Source organism: Sparus aurata, chromosome 1 (assembly GCF_900880675.1).
Source record: "Sparus aurata chromosome 1, fSpaAur1.1, whole genome shotgun sequence".
Classification (NCBI taxonomy): domain Eukaryota; kingdom Metazoa; phylum Chordata; class Actinopteri; order Spariformes; family Sparidae; genus Sparus; species Sparus aurata.
Window position 1 is genome coordinate 18,270,730 of NC_044187.1, and position 15,134 is coordinate 18,285,863.

General features: G+C 39.2%; 1 protein-coding gene across 2 annotated transcripts in view; it reads right to left on the reverse strand.

Moving 5' to 3' along the window:
* ctnna2 (catenin (cadherin-associated protein), alpha 2) overlaps nt 1–15,134 on the reverse strand; it is a 383,489-nt gene that overhangs the window by 260,294 nt on the left and 108,061 nt on the right. For both annotated transcript variants that reach the window (XM_030412821.1, XM_030412835.1), the window contains exon 7: nt 9,574–9,777. In XM_030412821.1, the coding sequence (XP_030268681.1) occupies nt 9,574–9,777 (204 nt within the window). The remainder of the gene's footprint in view (nt 1–9,573; nt 9,778–15,134) is intronic.

Sequence of the window (15,134 nt, forward strand, 5' to 3'; positions counted from 1 at the left end):
GGTATGATTAATTTTATTTGTTATCTTAATGTCCTTTCACATGTTTAATGCATGAAACATTAAAGTGAAACTCTCGCCAGAAAGCAACCAAGCCTTTATTTGTGATTGAATATGAGTCAAACCTTTGTGTAAAAGTATAATTATGATGAAAGAGGCAATTTTAAGATTTACCGTTGTTTCGTTTTCGGGCAAGCTAATTGTCAATCGAGTGCGAGGGCACTGTTACGCTAGCATCAAAATCTCTATTTTTAAAACACTAAGAAGGCTCGACACAACATGAAACTTTGCAGGGTCTCTACACATGAACACAAGCATTGAGAACATTGTTTGTGCACACAGAGTTTACTAAAAAGAAGGTTTTTGGACAACTCACGCTAGCAGTAGCATCTCTGGCACGCCACCGTCATGGCAGACAAAAAGAATTGATCCCTGAGTGCGACCTAACGGGAAGGTTTGAGGAGCGGTCCATCATTACTCTCCTGCCGGTTAGGTCGCATTATTATTACATACAAATCTTAAAAGTGCCTCTTTCATTGTAATTATGCTTTTACACGAAGGTTTGACTCATATTCAATCACAAATTAAGCATTGGTTGCTTTCTGGCGAGAGTTAACTTTAATGGGCAACAACTTCTTTGAAGAAATTGCTAAATGTCTGCTGCTAAATGAAGTTCAGACAAAAAATCCAATTTACACGCGTGTGTAAGCTTGCAAAAACCAATGTAAAACGAAAAAGGGAATAAATGTTCCTACTTTCTACCAGACATGTTATTAATGAGGACAGTCTGTTTGATTGTCTGGCGAAAAATTCAACAACTACACATCTTATAAAACCCTCTTAGTTGTGTGGATATTGTATAGTTGTAGGACCATTAACATAGTGTGGATTTAGTTCCCATTGCAGAAAAAAACTTGAACAATGTGAGTGAGACAGGAACACAGATCGAAACTTTAAACATGTAATTTCACTTCTCTTACTTTGTAAGCTTCCACCTACACAGAATGCCTTTGAATGCGTTTGAGGGTTAAAATACTATTTTTTCAGGGGTCTTATCAGGGACATGGACATTGGATTGTCTAGATCCTAGGAAACCTAGTATAAAGTACATATAGGGCAGAAGGGCCACTTCCCTCTACTCAGTCTAGGGTACAATCATAGTGTGTTAACTTGCTCCACAGACAGTCCCATTTCACAAGTTGGGAAGTTTTATTTTTTTTCCATTTGTGTGTTAATGAGCTTTTAAGCCATCATGTGGAAACAATGACGCTAAAATAAAGATAACTTGGACATCAACTACTGTATATGACCTAATACCATATTGCAAATTATACGTGAGCCAAAACGTTATATGCAGTAAGTGAAATAACAATACATTGCATGCCTCTAAACCAACACTGCCAAATCACATTCCTTAATTTTTGGCAATTTGAGGGATCATTCACATGATTCACATTTTCCTAGTCTTTAACTTTTTTTTCCCAAATTTTCCAACACCACATGAATGAACAGTTATACAATCAATCTTATGTTGGGCCTTTAAATGTATTTATGGTCCAGTTGCTATATCTTTTAAATAGTATCATACTTCACTTGAAATTGACACAAGCAACAACCTAGGTTCAAACACAGAAGTCACAAATTGACCTAATACGAAGTCACGTGTGACAGAACCTATCAGTGTCATCATTTTTGATGGCCCCCGCACACCCAATTAGCCTTATAAACCCTGTCAAGGTAAATTCAGCCTCCTTGCATCTGTTATAGCTGTGCCCTTCAGCCAGCTTAGGGTGATGGACAGTGGACCACATCAGAGGAGCAAGAGGATGGAGGAAGTATTGATTGGGTCTGTTATGTTCAGCTTTGTTCTTCAAATCCAGACTTTTTTTGACACTGAGATCATGTTGCATTGTAAACACAAAAATTATGCTCAAATAGGTGGCAGGCTCACTCTGTGTTTTGTGATGGTACCTTGCCAGTGCTTTGGCAGGGTTTTGTTACATACAAATTCTTTGTATGGAGGTTTATAAACAATGAGGAGAGACACTGTGGGCAACTGCTGCCGCTTTGTGGGTTACTTTGCCAGAGTGACGCTTCTTGTCTAGATGGTTTCAGACAGGGAAGAGGAGTTCTATAGAGATTTGATCATGACTTGACTTAGCAATAAATTACAGTGCTTTTTAGGGGTTCATTTATATTTTATTATTTCTCTCTCAAAACTTTCTCAACAATAGATAGAACCTTGAAAGTACAGCAAAGTAAACAACTACTCCGGTGGTGACAGAAAGTAATGGCAGTAGGAAACCGTACCTTCTTTCACATCAAATTTCCAGGCCCAAATCCCTTAAACTCAAGGACCCTCTAAGACAGTCTGAGACATCGATCAAGGTTTATTACTCCTAACACACTGAGAATTTTTAAGGCGAAACAGCAGGATAAAGGTTTCACCTAACATCCGGTTTCTTGCTTCCTTGCCATATAATGCATCATTCACTTTCAATCACTCCTGCACGTACACGGCCATTGCAATGTCTCCTGGCTCCTGTGCAAGAAACAGTCAAGTACCTCAGTTTCCATCCGTGAAAAAGATATATAAATTTAAGTTACCACTCAAATTCAGAAACTTTCAAGGGTTTCAAGGACCTATTGTAACCTTGGCAGTAAGGTCTGTCCTTCACCTACCTGTCGCTGACTGTTCTCAGACAGCACTGTCAAGTACACACTATAATGGTCTTTAGCCCAAAATCTCACTACTGATCACACTGCCCGCACCTCCTCTTCCCTGTTCCTGTCAATGCTCAACTTTGTCTGCTTCTCAGTGACTCCCTTTTAACACTTTCATGTTCACTTTCAAGACAAAAGCAGGTCAAAAGCAGAAGATATGATCTGATTGGGACGGCGCAAGCACATTGAAACACATTATACAGTATGTGATTGCTCAGCCAAATTGTTGATTGAGCATTCTTCGTGGCAACTCCCAGAGGAGCTGTGTGGGCAGAAGGGCCATCAGTCTCTCCTTAATGATCATTCTACCTCACAACCCCTGTTTTATGTGCCACATCCAGCTAACAGTTAGATTAGTGCGCTCGCCATCACACTCCCTAAATCCTTCTCTCTGCTGCTCTCATGCCTGCCGAGTTGCCCCCTTTCACTGGCCATGGGTTCTGGCTATGGCTATATTCTGCCCAGGCTCCCTTGACCCAAGCTGGTAATGCATTACACCCCAGATCAATTGATAGATTGGCCCTGTCGGAGCTGCCGTAACTAAATCAGCTGCTCCTGATGATTCAGCACCAGCCAGGGAGCCGGGCCTGCTGTCACCAATCACAGATCACCAGCAGCTGAGACAGGTATGGACATTCTCCTGTCACTTGAACCTAATTTATTGCCAGCTACCACATTGATTAACCTTGTGCTGTGGTTCAAGCTTCCTATAAAAATTTGTGTGTTGGGAGAGGGAGGGGTGTGTGAGTGTGTGTGCGACTAAATAAAAAAGGCGGAGGAAACATAAGGGCAAGTGAATGTTTACATTACTTCAGAAAACTTTGCACAAAAGGACTTTCACTGTACGGCCAGGAGCAACTTTGAGGGAGCTGGTAACATTTTGCTTGGGGGGACTTACGTCTCTGAATGTTTGAGTGAAAACAGTATTTTTAACTGAATGATTTCACATTCTCAGCTGCTACAATGCTGACCCAAAACTATTCATTATACATAATCTATGGTCTAAATCTAAAAAAGTGAGATAGACCAACAGACGGATGGACGGACTGTGGACACCGACAATCTAACTTTATTCAAAGACTTTTTCCTGGGTGATTTCTTTCAGCAGTCAGCTCAGGTCATGTCTACTATTACATAGAGTGAGCGGCAAATTGTCAGCCCTGAGTTTGTTAGATCCGACACTGAGGTAATGAGATGATTCACAGTTCCCATGGTGCCTACACCCTGCCAATTGCCATTTTTAGTTGTTTTTCTAATATTTTGACTGCAGTTTATTTTGACTAAAGCCATATAAAGCAACATCTCAGCCAGGGCCAAAGTAATGCATAGAGTACCCTGAATATCATTTGACCGCGAGTCATTCCTGAAATAGACAGTCTTGAAGGTCTTGGTGAAGATTTCTTAAAAACTGAAAGAATAAAAAAGTGGCGAGCCATCACCATCTAAAATTGTACAACTTGGAATAAAACCATCTTAAGTTATTTTTGGAGCTTCCTGAGGAATGCACATTATTTATTAAATAGTAGACATTGTGAGCTGGCCTGGTTACTATATCATCATATATTTACTCTTGGTTGTTGATTTACCCTCATTGGTGATGCCGAGCTGAGAAGTGGAAGCATTTTGTTCTTTGTGTCTCGGTGATTTACTCTCTGTTCTTTTGCTAAGACAGCCAGGGGCTGTCAGCAATCTTCCAGCTGTAGCCTCTAAAACACAACTCATGGACCTAATGAACCAAGGCACAATTACTTTAGCAAAAAGCTGCCTTGACTTAAGAGGGGGAAAGGGCATCCGAGTGTTCATAAACACGCACATGATTTTGGGTTTTTCAAGAGTGATTAAAAGGAGAAAAACTCTTTATCTCGGAGCACAAAATGGCTGCACTGTTTTTTTTTTGTTTTTTTTTTATGAAAGAACCCTAACTAAAACCATCTGCATAAAACAATACCATTATATGCACATCACAGAGCTGCAGCTGTCTCTTCTGTAAAACTGTATAATCTTTTTGTTTCTTTGCTACATTTGGAGACTCATCCTACCAATTGTCCATAAAAATACATGTCTCCTATTGGGCTGCCTCATTATGTAACTGATGTAACTCATGCTTAAAAATGTCAGTTATCTATGTTATCCAACAACAATAAAGATAGTTATAAATGACATTTTTTGTAGGATTTAAAAAGAATTACCATTTCCATTTTCTAAATATCTAAATAATTGTAAAAGCAGAGCGCTGTGACACACCTGGGTCTATAAGTTGTGAAATTTGAGAACTAGTGTGTAACACAGCAGTATCGTAAGCTCCCAAAAGCAACAATAAAATAACAATAAAAAAAAACATGAGGCACAGCTTCCACAGCATATGAAGGTCATTTCTCCCCAGCATTCAGAGTCATGCATGCTGCGTGTAAAACTATAACAAGCAGACAGGATCTCTAATCTAGTGAGGACCTCATCTAATAGCCCCCCACTGCTTCTAGACTACTTCATAAGAACAGATGCCACAACAAATATACAATATTAGGGTGAAGATTATAGAGTATTGCACATCAATAGCAGGACAACTGATACTGTAGGGATAAATAGACAGTCAGTTGCAAATTGCTTAATGGCCTCAAATGACACTTAATACATGCTGGATCAACATTCAGAGCACAGTGTCAGAATGCACATGCAAGAAATCCAGTGTATTATGATTAAGATTGCAAAAGTGAAAAACACTTAAATAATGCAGGGTAAATGGTTGTAGTTTATGTTGGGCTGTTTATAAAAACTTGATGTGATCACAACAGTAAGGACGCCAGTCAACAAGTTCAGTTTTGACCCATTTTAAAAGAGGCCACAGCCATCTTCGATCTCAGCCGTCATTTCAACCATAACTTTATATCTGTAATGTTGAGATATTGCATTCACAAGAAGGGGATGTACATACATATTAGGGATGTCACGATTCTCCAAATCCTCGAATCGATTCAATTTTCGATTCTAAGGTCATGGTTCGATTCGATTCTCGATTTTTACATTTATTTTTTTTAAAGCACAGGCTGCTATGCCATTTTTAGACTAGACTTTTATGCAATATATAATATCTGACCTTTGTTCGCAATGCACCACACTACATTGTCAAATTTAAAACATTTATTAACAACATAATGTAACAATAATTTATATCTTCAGTCAATTAGAAACTTAAACAGAATAACCTGCCATCTAGTTTCTGCAGAGCTTGCAAACTGTGGCTTTTTTGTCAACACACTGGAAATCCAAAATACTTCCACACCTGCGACTTCAGTGAAAGAGGAGGGGGTTCAAGTTCTGTCGATGGGTCTCCATTGTTGTAAGAGTGGCGGAGCCCCTTTCAGGAATAGGGCGGTGCGTGAGGTCCGTGTGTAAGGTGCGTAAGGTGTGAGTGGGCGAGCGAGAGTGAGGGAGAGTGCGTACGTGCGGACAGTGAATGAATAGGAGAGGAAGGAAAAGCGAAAGCAGTAGCAGTAGTAGTGACAGCAGTAAAGTGTACAATCCAGTATGCAGTTTGGCTGTGAATAAAGGCGACGGCTCCTCAAAATACAGCAAAGCTCCCTGGCATTATTTCCCGACCAGCTTAACACGTGAAAGGGGGTTCCCCAACAGTTAACACAAACTTCGGCCCCACAGGAAATCATCTCCCCTGTGCTTCCCGACCACGGTCCGGGAGCCGAACAGGAATGGTGTAACACCATGCTATCGTTTGGCTGGCTGTAGCTAATAGCTGCTGGCTTAGCTAGTAGCTAAGTTAGATGAGGTTGACTCGCAGCACTTCAACACTTACCGTGTGTTTTTTTTTTACGCTTGGCAAGCCGACCGGACGTGACATGGGGGTGTGGCAGCATCGACGATCCCATTTTTTTAATTCGAAGTTCGAGATTTTGACTTAATTTCGGTCGATTTCAATTTGAAATAGAAATCGTGACGCCCTTAATACATATGGTTTGATAGACAAAAGTCTGACAGACAAACAGACAGATTTATATACATAAATGTAACAGCACTCAAAACTTAGTCTGTGGTAGTTCCCAGTACAAAAAGTGTGTCCAAGACCACAGACAGACTCATAAGGTGAAAACACTAGCATCCGAATGTTAAAGACCTTCTTTGAGAGCTGTTTTCAGCCTAAACTAGATGCTGACAGTGGTGAAAGAGGCACTAAAGTTCTCCTTTCTTTTATGAGAAAAGCAGTCTTTTGCATGCACCCTGGCTCTATCCTTGAGACAGCAGTCATGCTGATGGTCCATTTGGATCACCAGTCCACTTTTGAAATTCTGCAAGTTCTCATCTTAGCTGCAAGTAAGGGGTTTACAAAGTTGAAAAGAAAAACAACAGTAACAGGTGCTTAAGAGAACACATTATGAGTTTAAATCCTTTAATTATCAATGGCAGCATCACTTAAGTATTAACACGTCCCAAGTTTCTTCCTCTACAGATGGCTAAACTACTTCAGGCTACAATATTAAATGTGTACTCTGAGTCCCAGTTTAGTAGAGCACATGGGTACATTACAGTCATTTTGAACAAAGCAATAACTCACCAACAGTCAAAGCCCATTAGGGGTTATCTTAGAACTCAGACTGGCCCAGTAAGTGCCCCACTGTGGAAGTTACAGGCTCTGCCTTTTCAGTGATGAATGGCTCTGTTTATGGCAGCTGAAAGGTTGCCATGTTGATTGTATCTCAATGTTAACTTAACATTACTGTTTCCTCAAGGATCCTTGTACAGGAAAGAATAGACCTTTCCATTTAGACTTATATTTGGCTTAAGTTTCCTTGGGTAGAAAGTAACTTTGCGTCTGTCGTTATGATCAATTCTGGGGTTTTTTTTGGCTTTTTTTTTCATGTCATTGCTATCACTGGTGCTGTTATTCCTACAATTACAAATTTAATGTGAGAACGCCTGCCGAGATCCTGTTCAATGAGCATCATCTTCAGTGCCTTTACTGTCAATAAAGAACATTGAGAGGGAACTCCATACTATTCCCTCTCAATCCTTCTTTTAGTGTATTAAGGAATACAGAGTGAGCTATTCTTTATCAACATGTACTGTACATGTAATGTCATTTACTTAGACAGGGTGCTCGATTTTTGTAACCACTCCACTACCCATCAAAATGTCTGCTGTACACATCTCCCCAAATGAATACAGGAATGAGTCGAACATTACTAAAGGGAACCATATATTTACTTGATTCAACCTGAGTGTTTTAGAATATTTTAGCATAAGCAAATTATGTGTGCAGAGCCAATGACAGTAACTCAAGTAAGTAAATTATTTATGCCTAAATAGACAAAGCTCACGTGGCTTAAAACTCACTATGCACAAGGTATGTTTCAGGTAGGTCTGTTAAAGTAGAATATAAAGCTGGATGTGTGTGATAATTAATCATTGTGTTAGCCAGTCACATAACCTTTATACAGCTGTGCCAATTGCAGCGGTGCATTAGAAAAATGGTTTACTAAATGAAGAGCCAGACCAAGAAAAAAAACACTAATGTTGCCCATGAGGTTTATATTCGTAACATGCAAACATGTGACATTACCAACATTGTATGTAGCCAAAGGCCCATGATGTGCCCATTTAAGTTGAAATTACATTTTACTGAGAAATTGAAAGTTCTCTCATGTCATGCACACACGATTATTACTACTGCATGTCAAGTCTGCAACTTTGATGTTGGCTTTCTTATAACAAGTACAACAGTTTTCTTAGGAAAGTGTTGCTGGTTGGTTTTAGGTTGTGCATTTTGCATTTCATTAAATCAAGATGCTTATATGCAAATCCTCAAAACAGTGACTATTGTACGTCAGTTTTATTTTGTATTTGTTATGCATTTTAGTCAGGAATTTAGTTAGCGATTACTGATGGGATCCTGAAATTATCCACTAAGTGATGTGCTGAAAAGGTGAGAGACCTGGTAATGTAAGGTTTTTTTGGTTTTTTTTTTGCCATTTTCACTGATTGTGTTGTCATTTTGCAGTCCACACAGCATTGTGTAAAATGTCACTCTGAGGTGCATTTACAAACCTAATTTGTAATGTTTTATGAATAATGCTCTTTTGAACAGCATTGGTGTGACTGCTTTCCTGTTAATAATCTTGTCTTTTGATCCTGGATTGCAAAGCACTTTGTTAAGTTGTTTCAATACGATCTCTTGCAGATTAATCACTGATCATCCTCCTGACATTTAATAATGATGACTGAGACATTACACCGATAATGGTGTAGAAGTACATGTGCAGGGACAATGCTATAAATAGCCAGAGCTGTGTGTAACGTTTGCACGTAATGGCAGCTGTTCTGTCGCCGATGAAACAGAATTAGTTGTACTTTTTCCTCATTGCTGTTATTCTCATTGACAAGTCGAATGAGTGGTGGAGCCGGCAGAAGTATTGATATACATCTGGATGTTTAAGGACTTTCTACATCTATTAATAGCTAATTGTGGGTTTGGAAATAATTTTGAATAAAAAAGAAAATTCATATTCTGCATTCATATTTCTGCAAACACATAGTTTTAGTTGTGAAAATACACAGAGTTTTATGAATGTGGATTTGGACATGTTCATCACACCTTACCTTTTATCTTCTTATCGGCTCCCAAATCTACAACTGTTGTACTAGTAAGTAACAGGAAACTATATAATTTAGGCAGGATTAAGTAGAAAGGTGAAAGGATATCAACATTATAATGTCTGTTTGGTGTGTGTGTGTGTGTGTGTGTGTGTGTGTGTGTGTGTGTGTGTGTGTGTGTTCAAAGGTGAGCATGTGCAAAGTTGCAATTAGCTATTAAGCATATAATATTTAGTCAGAAAGGAAACTCACATTGTTCATGTACTCGCTCAACAAGTCTTGAAGGGCCTGCCGAACGGCGTTGCACTCAGCCACTATGCGTTCGCGGCGGTCGTCACGTGTGCATGAAGAGTCAGCCATTAGCGCGGCACCGCTGATGATGCTCTCCAGGCGCTCCTCCAGAGAGGGCCGGAAACGAGCCTCGCTGAATGTCAGAGGGTCCAGGATGATCTTGTTCTGTGGGGCCAGAGGACAAGTAGAAGGTCAGGACAGTAATGGCTTACCATCTGGGCTGAGGCATGTCCAATGGAGCCTCAGACTCAGAAACTGTATCTAGTGATAAGATTGCATCATAGGTATCATCAGCAGCATTTTCCTGCAGGGTCTCATTTCTGATTACAGATCAACAGCATTATTATCATTGTACTATATATGAAAGGAGCCTGTTAACCAGTGAGTGTACTTGTTAAATTGTTTAACACCGATAAGAGGAGTGGAGAGTTAAAACATTAGGACAAAGTGCCTGTTTCTGTGTAGACAAAATCGTTTTTTGATTTCAGTGGCAATTGTATAGTATCTGGATAAAATACAGATGACTTTGATGCAGATTTAAACAAAAAGATTACATGTATAAAAACAAGAAAAAAACAATAAAAGACAAGCTCAGGTCTGGAACCATCTTAGACCTTTGTTTTTTTTTAAAAAGCTTAAAAAATGAGTAAAGAAATTTACGACCGTGTTTCTCTCCCCAAAAGGGATAAAGTGTTTTGTAACAAATCCATTCAAGGAGAAAACAGAAGTGAAACTAAAAAGCATTTTCTTGTTTAACCCCCCATACCTAAATCATTTGGTTTTCACTTAACAAATTCCAATTACAAATATGAACATCTATCACAGACTTCAAGTCCATAATGGAGTTGTTTTGCTTAACAAACACAAAACGCCTCAAATACGCTGGCAATCAACAGTTCAAGGGTTTTTGTTTTTTTTTACAAATATATTAAGATTAAAGCAAATTGTGACACTGAATTAGGCTGAATCAAAAACAATCAGCCACCAGAATGTTGAACAGGGAAATCACAAATTATAACCGATACTTGATCCAAAAACTCTTAGGGCACAAAACACTCACTCCCTGTAGACTTGCATAGTCCAGGCCTGTCTATTGGAGGGAGCAGCCAGTTGCTGTTTTATTACGGACCTCTCCTGCAAAATGTGACTCCACACGGATATTCCCCCTTTCTACACATCATATATATTGTTGCATTATCTTATATGATCTCTGCAGTGGGGGAATGACTGTATCTGTGAGTTGTTACACCCATACTATTTAAATGTGCCAGTCACAGAAGCTTGTGGTGTAATAATTTTAAGAGGCAAGGTCATGCCTGACTCTTTCGATACCCATATCAATCAGTACTCTGCATGTGCTCCCTGCACCCTATGAGTTGCTCAGCCATGTTTTAAAGAATTCAAAAAGCACAGTGCATACAGCTTTTTACACAAACAAGGACCCAGAGGTGGCAATTTTTAGCTCTAGTTGTGATGATAAATGCATTTGGTGCCATTTACAGTGTGTTATGCAAGTGAGCAATAGTTGCAGAAAATTGATGAGATGGAAACAAGGTGCTAGAGAGTTTATTTCCTAAGCAAGGTAGTGACCCCTGCAGACTATATAAAACACTATGTAAGTAACATCCGGAAACATTACTCATGGAGACATAAGAACTAAAAAAACAGATAGTAGTGAGAGGCAGTGGTGGACTGTTACTCGAGAATTTGTTATGGTAGCCCTTTCTTACTCAGATTCCAATCTCACCTAGAGGCAATATCATATAAGATCATTACTAATCTCCCAAGACTTCTTCGACAATAGGGCTGCATAGTGATTGTTTTTCATTATCGATAAATCTGAAGATTACATTCATGATTAATCAATTAATTCTTTAGTTTTAAAAAAAGCCCCCTGCCCCTCCAAAAAAGCGTAATTTTCTATAGTTTCTTTAGTCCAACCAAGATAATTTCCTATCATAAATAGTAAAGCAGTAAATTATTACATACAAGAAGCTGGATCCAGCAAATGTTTCATTATTTTTGCTTGAAAACAAAACAAAATGATTAACTGATTAAAAAAGTTGCCAACTAGTTTTCTGGTCCATAAGTTCACTAATCAGCCATCTTGATCAGACAATAATGAAAATGTTACAATGATAATAAAGCCGATTTATTTCAATGATGACTTGATCAAGGATGGATTCTTGATGCAGGACAGCAACAGATGCCCACTGTTATATCCCCTTTCCATCCACTCACAGCAAAACATTTACCTACAAGCAGTCTGAGCCTATAGGGTTTCCATCCTAAGGTTTAACCAAACATGGTTCTAACACCGCAGCACCAAATCAAACTAAAGTTGCCCAAGTAAACTGCAAATAAATCAAACATTCACCAATAACTCTGACTGGAAAAGCCTTAAGATTTTCCTCTGCGGCATACATGACAAGTTTCATAAGCGTAAGGTAATAGTACAGAGCAGTGGTTGGTCCCTTCTCAGCCAGTCTAATCCTGGGGCAGGATGACAGACTGTCAAATGATGCAAAATAACATGCAAGGTGAGAGAGTGCAGGCAAAAAGCATAACCTACTTTTCATTTTCAGCTGGCAGGAAAGTGCAGTAAATACAAGGTTTTGCAGTAAAAGAGAAGATAGATGGGGAAGGGAAGGGATGGGGAAGGGAAGATAGATGGGGAAGGGAAGTTCGGGGCTACAAAAAAATAAATTAAAAATACAAGATCGGAGGAAGAGATAGAAGGAGAGAAATTGCAGAAAAGAAATGCACAAAGGGAAAAGAGATAAATATAGAACAGAAAAAAATATCTGCAAGATAGTGGTTAAAACATAAAAGACAAGCAATCTGATTACGAGATTTTTTTGTGTCCTACGCTTTGCTGACAGCCGGCCAACAATAAACAACAGCCTCTACAGTGGAAAACTTTGTGAACTCATGCCATTACCTACACAGAGTTTCAAAAATGTTCTTCTTAGATTTCCTCACGGACAAAAAAGACAACGGCCTAAACCCTGTGTTAAGGCTTTGAACAGAAATACATGTTTACTTCTGATATTTGATTACATTCAATTCACAGAATCTTTTGAAGCTATGTATGCTGTAGGCCTGGGCGTTAAACCAAAAATTTACCGATACCGAAATTTACGACGATAACCGACGTAATTTTGCCCATGTCGGTATATTCGGTGTCATAGGCATAACATCCACTAGGGACAGGGGGACATGTCCCCCCCACTTTTATTTAATCCAGCGGAACGCAGTAGCTCTCAAGCGTCTGATACTCAAACATTAGGTCCACTTGATTAATCTACTCAGCCATGTGCTTATTTTACATTAATTTGATCTCAAACTCCGCCCGCTGATGCAACACCAGCTATGCCAGGTTAGTAATCAAGTGAACCCACTCTGGCTGTGAGACGCGGACAGTTTGTGTAATGATGCTGCGTTCAAAGGCTGCAACAGGCCACTGTCTTCAGCGGCCGGTCCATTGATCAAACATTTGTGTTTTGTTTTTTATTCACTCAAAATAATGACTGTATTTCCAGCCAGAAAACATGCATCTCTCTCCTCCCTCCATTGTTGTTTGCATTTGTGTCTCTGCGTGGTCTTACACGTGAGTGTCCTCATGCTGGAAAACGTGACTTCTCGCGTACGTGACGTCACTCCCCAAGACGCAAGAAAAAAGCAAAAATATATATTTTTACTAAGGAAAATGACAAAACTGATATAACGCACAGTGACTTAAATAAGTAACTTTAATCTGATTACTGGTTTGGAAATATTATCGTGTTAGATTACTCGTTACTGAAAAAAGTGGTCAGATTAGAGTGACGCGTTACCGGCATCACTGATTGTGTAGCGCAACATGGAGCATGAAGATGTAAAGAAAAAATAAAAACAGTAGAATTGACTTTGAGCAAGTTTTGAGGAAAGTCGGAGGTGTGGACCCATTTTAAACAAGTCGTGGGCCGTGATAATAACATGTGTCGACTTTGTCGAGTGCATTAAGTGCGGCACTTGTTGCATTATTCATTAAGATTTCTGTAGTTCAAACAACTCGCAATTGTAGTCGAGAACGTCAGTTATAACAGCCCACGTATTAAACTGTTGTCGGGTTTAAATCGGTCTCGGGCTCATAATTACATTCAATGTGTCGGCCGGGCTCGGACACAACGTGCACGCGATCGGGTCGGGCTTGATTCTAAGCTCTACTCGGGTCCAGCCGTGACTTTACTGAGGTTCACCCAGTGTGAGCAGTAGGAGGACGGTTAGCTCACCTCCCAGAACATGGCACTGAATCGCTGGAAACTGATTTAGGGAACGTCATCAAATTACTTAGCATAAATATATTAATACAAAATAATTGCAGTTCTTTCAATATCTTCCATGTCATGGGGCCCAGTGACTCCAGCAGCAGATTGTATTAGTAAACTGGACGAATGAGACACAGCTATTCTTGTTGTACTTTAGTGCTTCTTCTATTTTATATGAATATTAATATGCAGAAATCTAAAATTAAAAAAATGTCAAATGTTAACTGTGCCAAAAGACTGTTGCAACAAGTCAAGGTAACACATCCAACTTCTTCCACCACCTGCAGTACAACTGCGTGATTCAATTCGAAGAAATAAAAAAAGCGAGAAGCGATCAGGACCAGCTAAAAGTGTTAGAATTTGTTTATAAGAGACTGTATTTTTAATGTGTTTGAAGGAAATGTAAGTTATTTTATACTTTTAAACTTGTTCAGTTGTTGTCATTTCAAGTAATCTGTGCTTTTCAGCTGTTCAATCGTGTGCTTATCAGTTGTTCTTAACTACTAAATAAATAATATAAATCTTAACTACAGTGTAGTTCTACAGTCCTTCAAAGTGTGTGGGGGGGGGGGGGGGGGGGGGGGGGGGGTGTTACTTATCGTTCATTTATCGTTATCGAGGTGAGTTGCTTAATATATCGTGATATTGATTTGAGGCCATATCGCCCAGCCCTAGTATGCTGTATGGTGACTTGTTGTCTAAAAGTGAAGTGCGGGGTAAAAATAAAACAACTTAAAAGAATGCGGTTAATGTTTAATGTTTCTTTCTTTCTTTGCCTTTCTTTTCTTGCTTTCTTGCTTTCTGTCTCTCCCTTTCTCTTTGATTGCCTATTTCCTTTGGATTTGTAAAAGCAGTGTCTTTTGTGTTAGACATTTTATGTCTACAGTACAGGTGTTTAATAAAGGTATGCTGTACCCTAGATGAGACAATGCTTGCTCCTTCAAATTTTATGCTAAGTGTCGAAGATCTATCTCTGTACTGCAATCAGTGAGGTAAAATCTATATTGATCTTCTCAACTGACTGATCAATTGACCAAAATCCATATTTGGTTCTAAGCCTGTGTAATTTATTTGTGCTGCAGTAGAAAGAAATACAGTTTAACATTTGCTCTCACTAGTGCTACTGACACATCCTCCACTCTAGAACTCGTGTACATTTCCAATGTTGAAGAAATAACTAATAATTATTAATCTTAAGAGATCAGTCACATT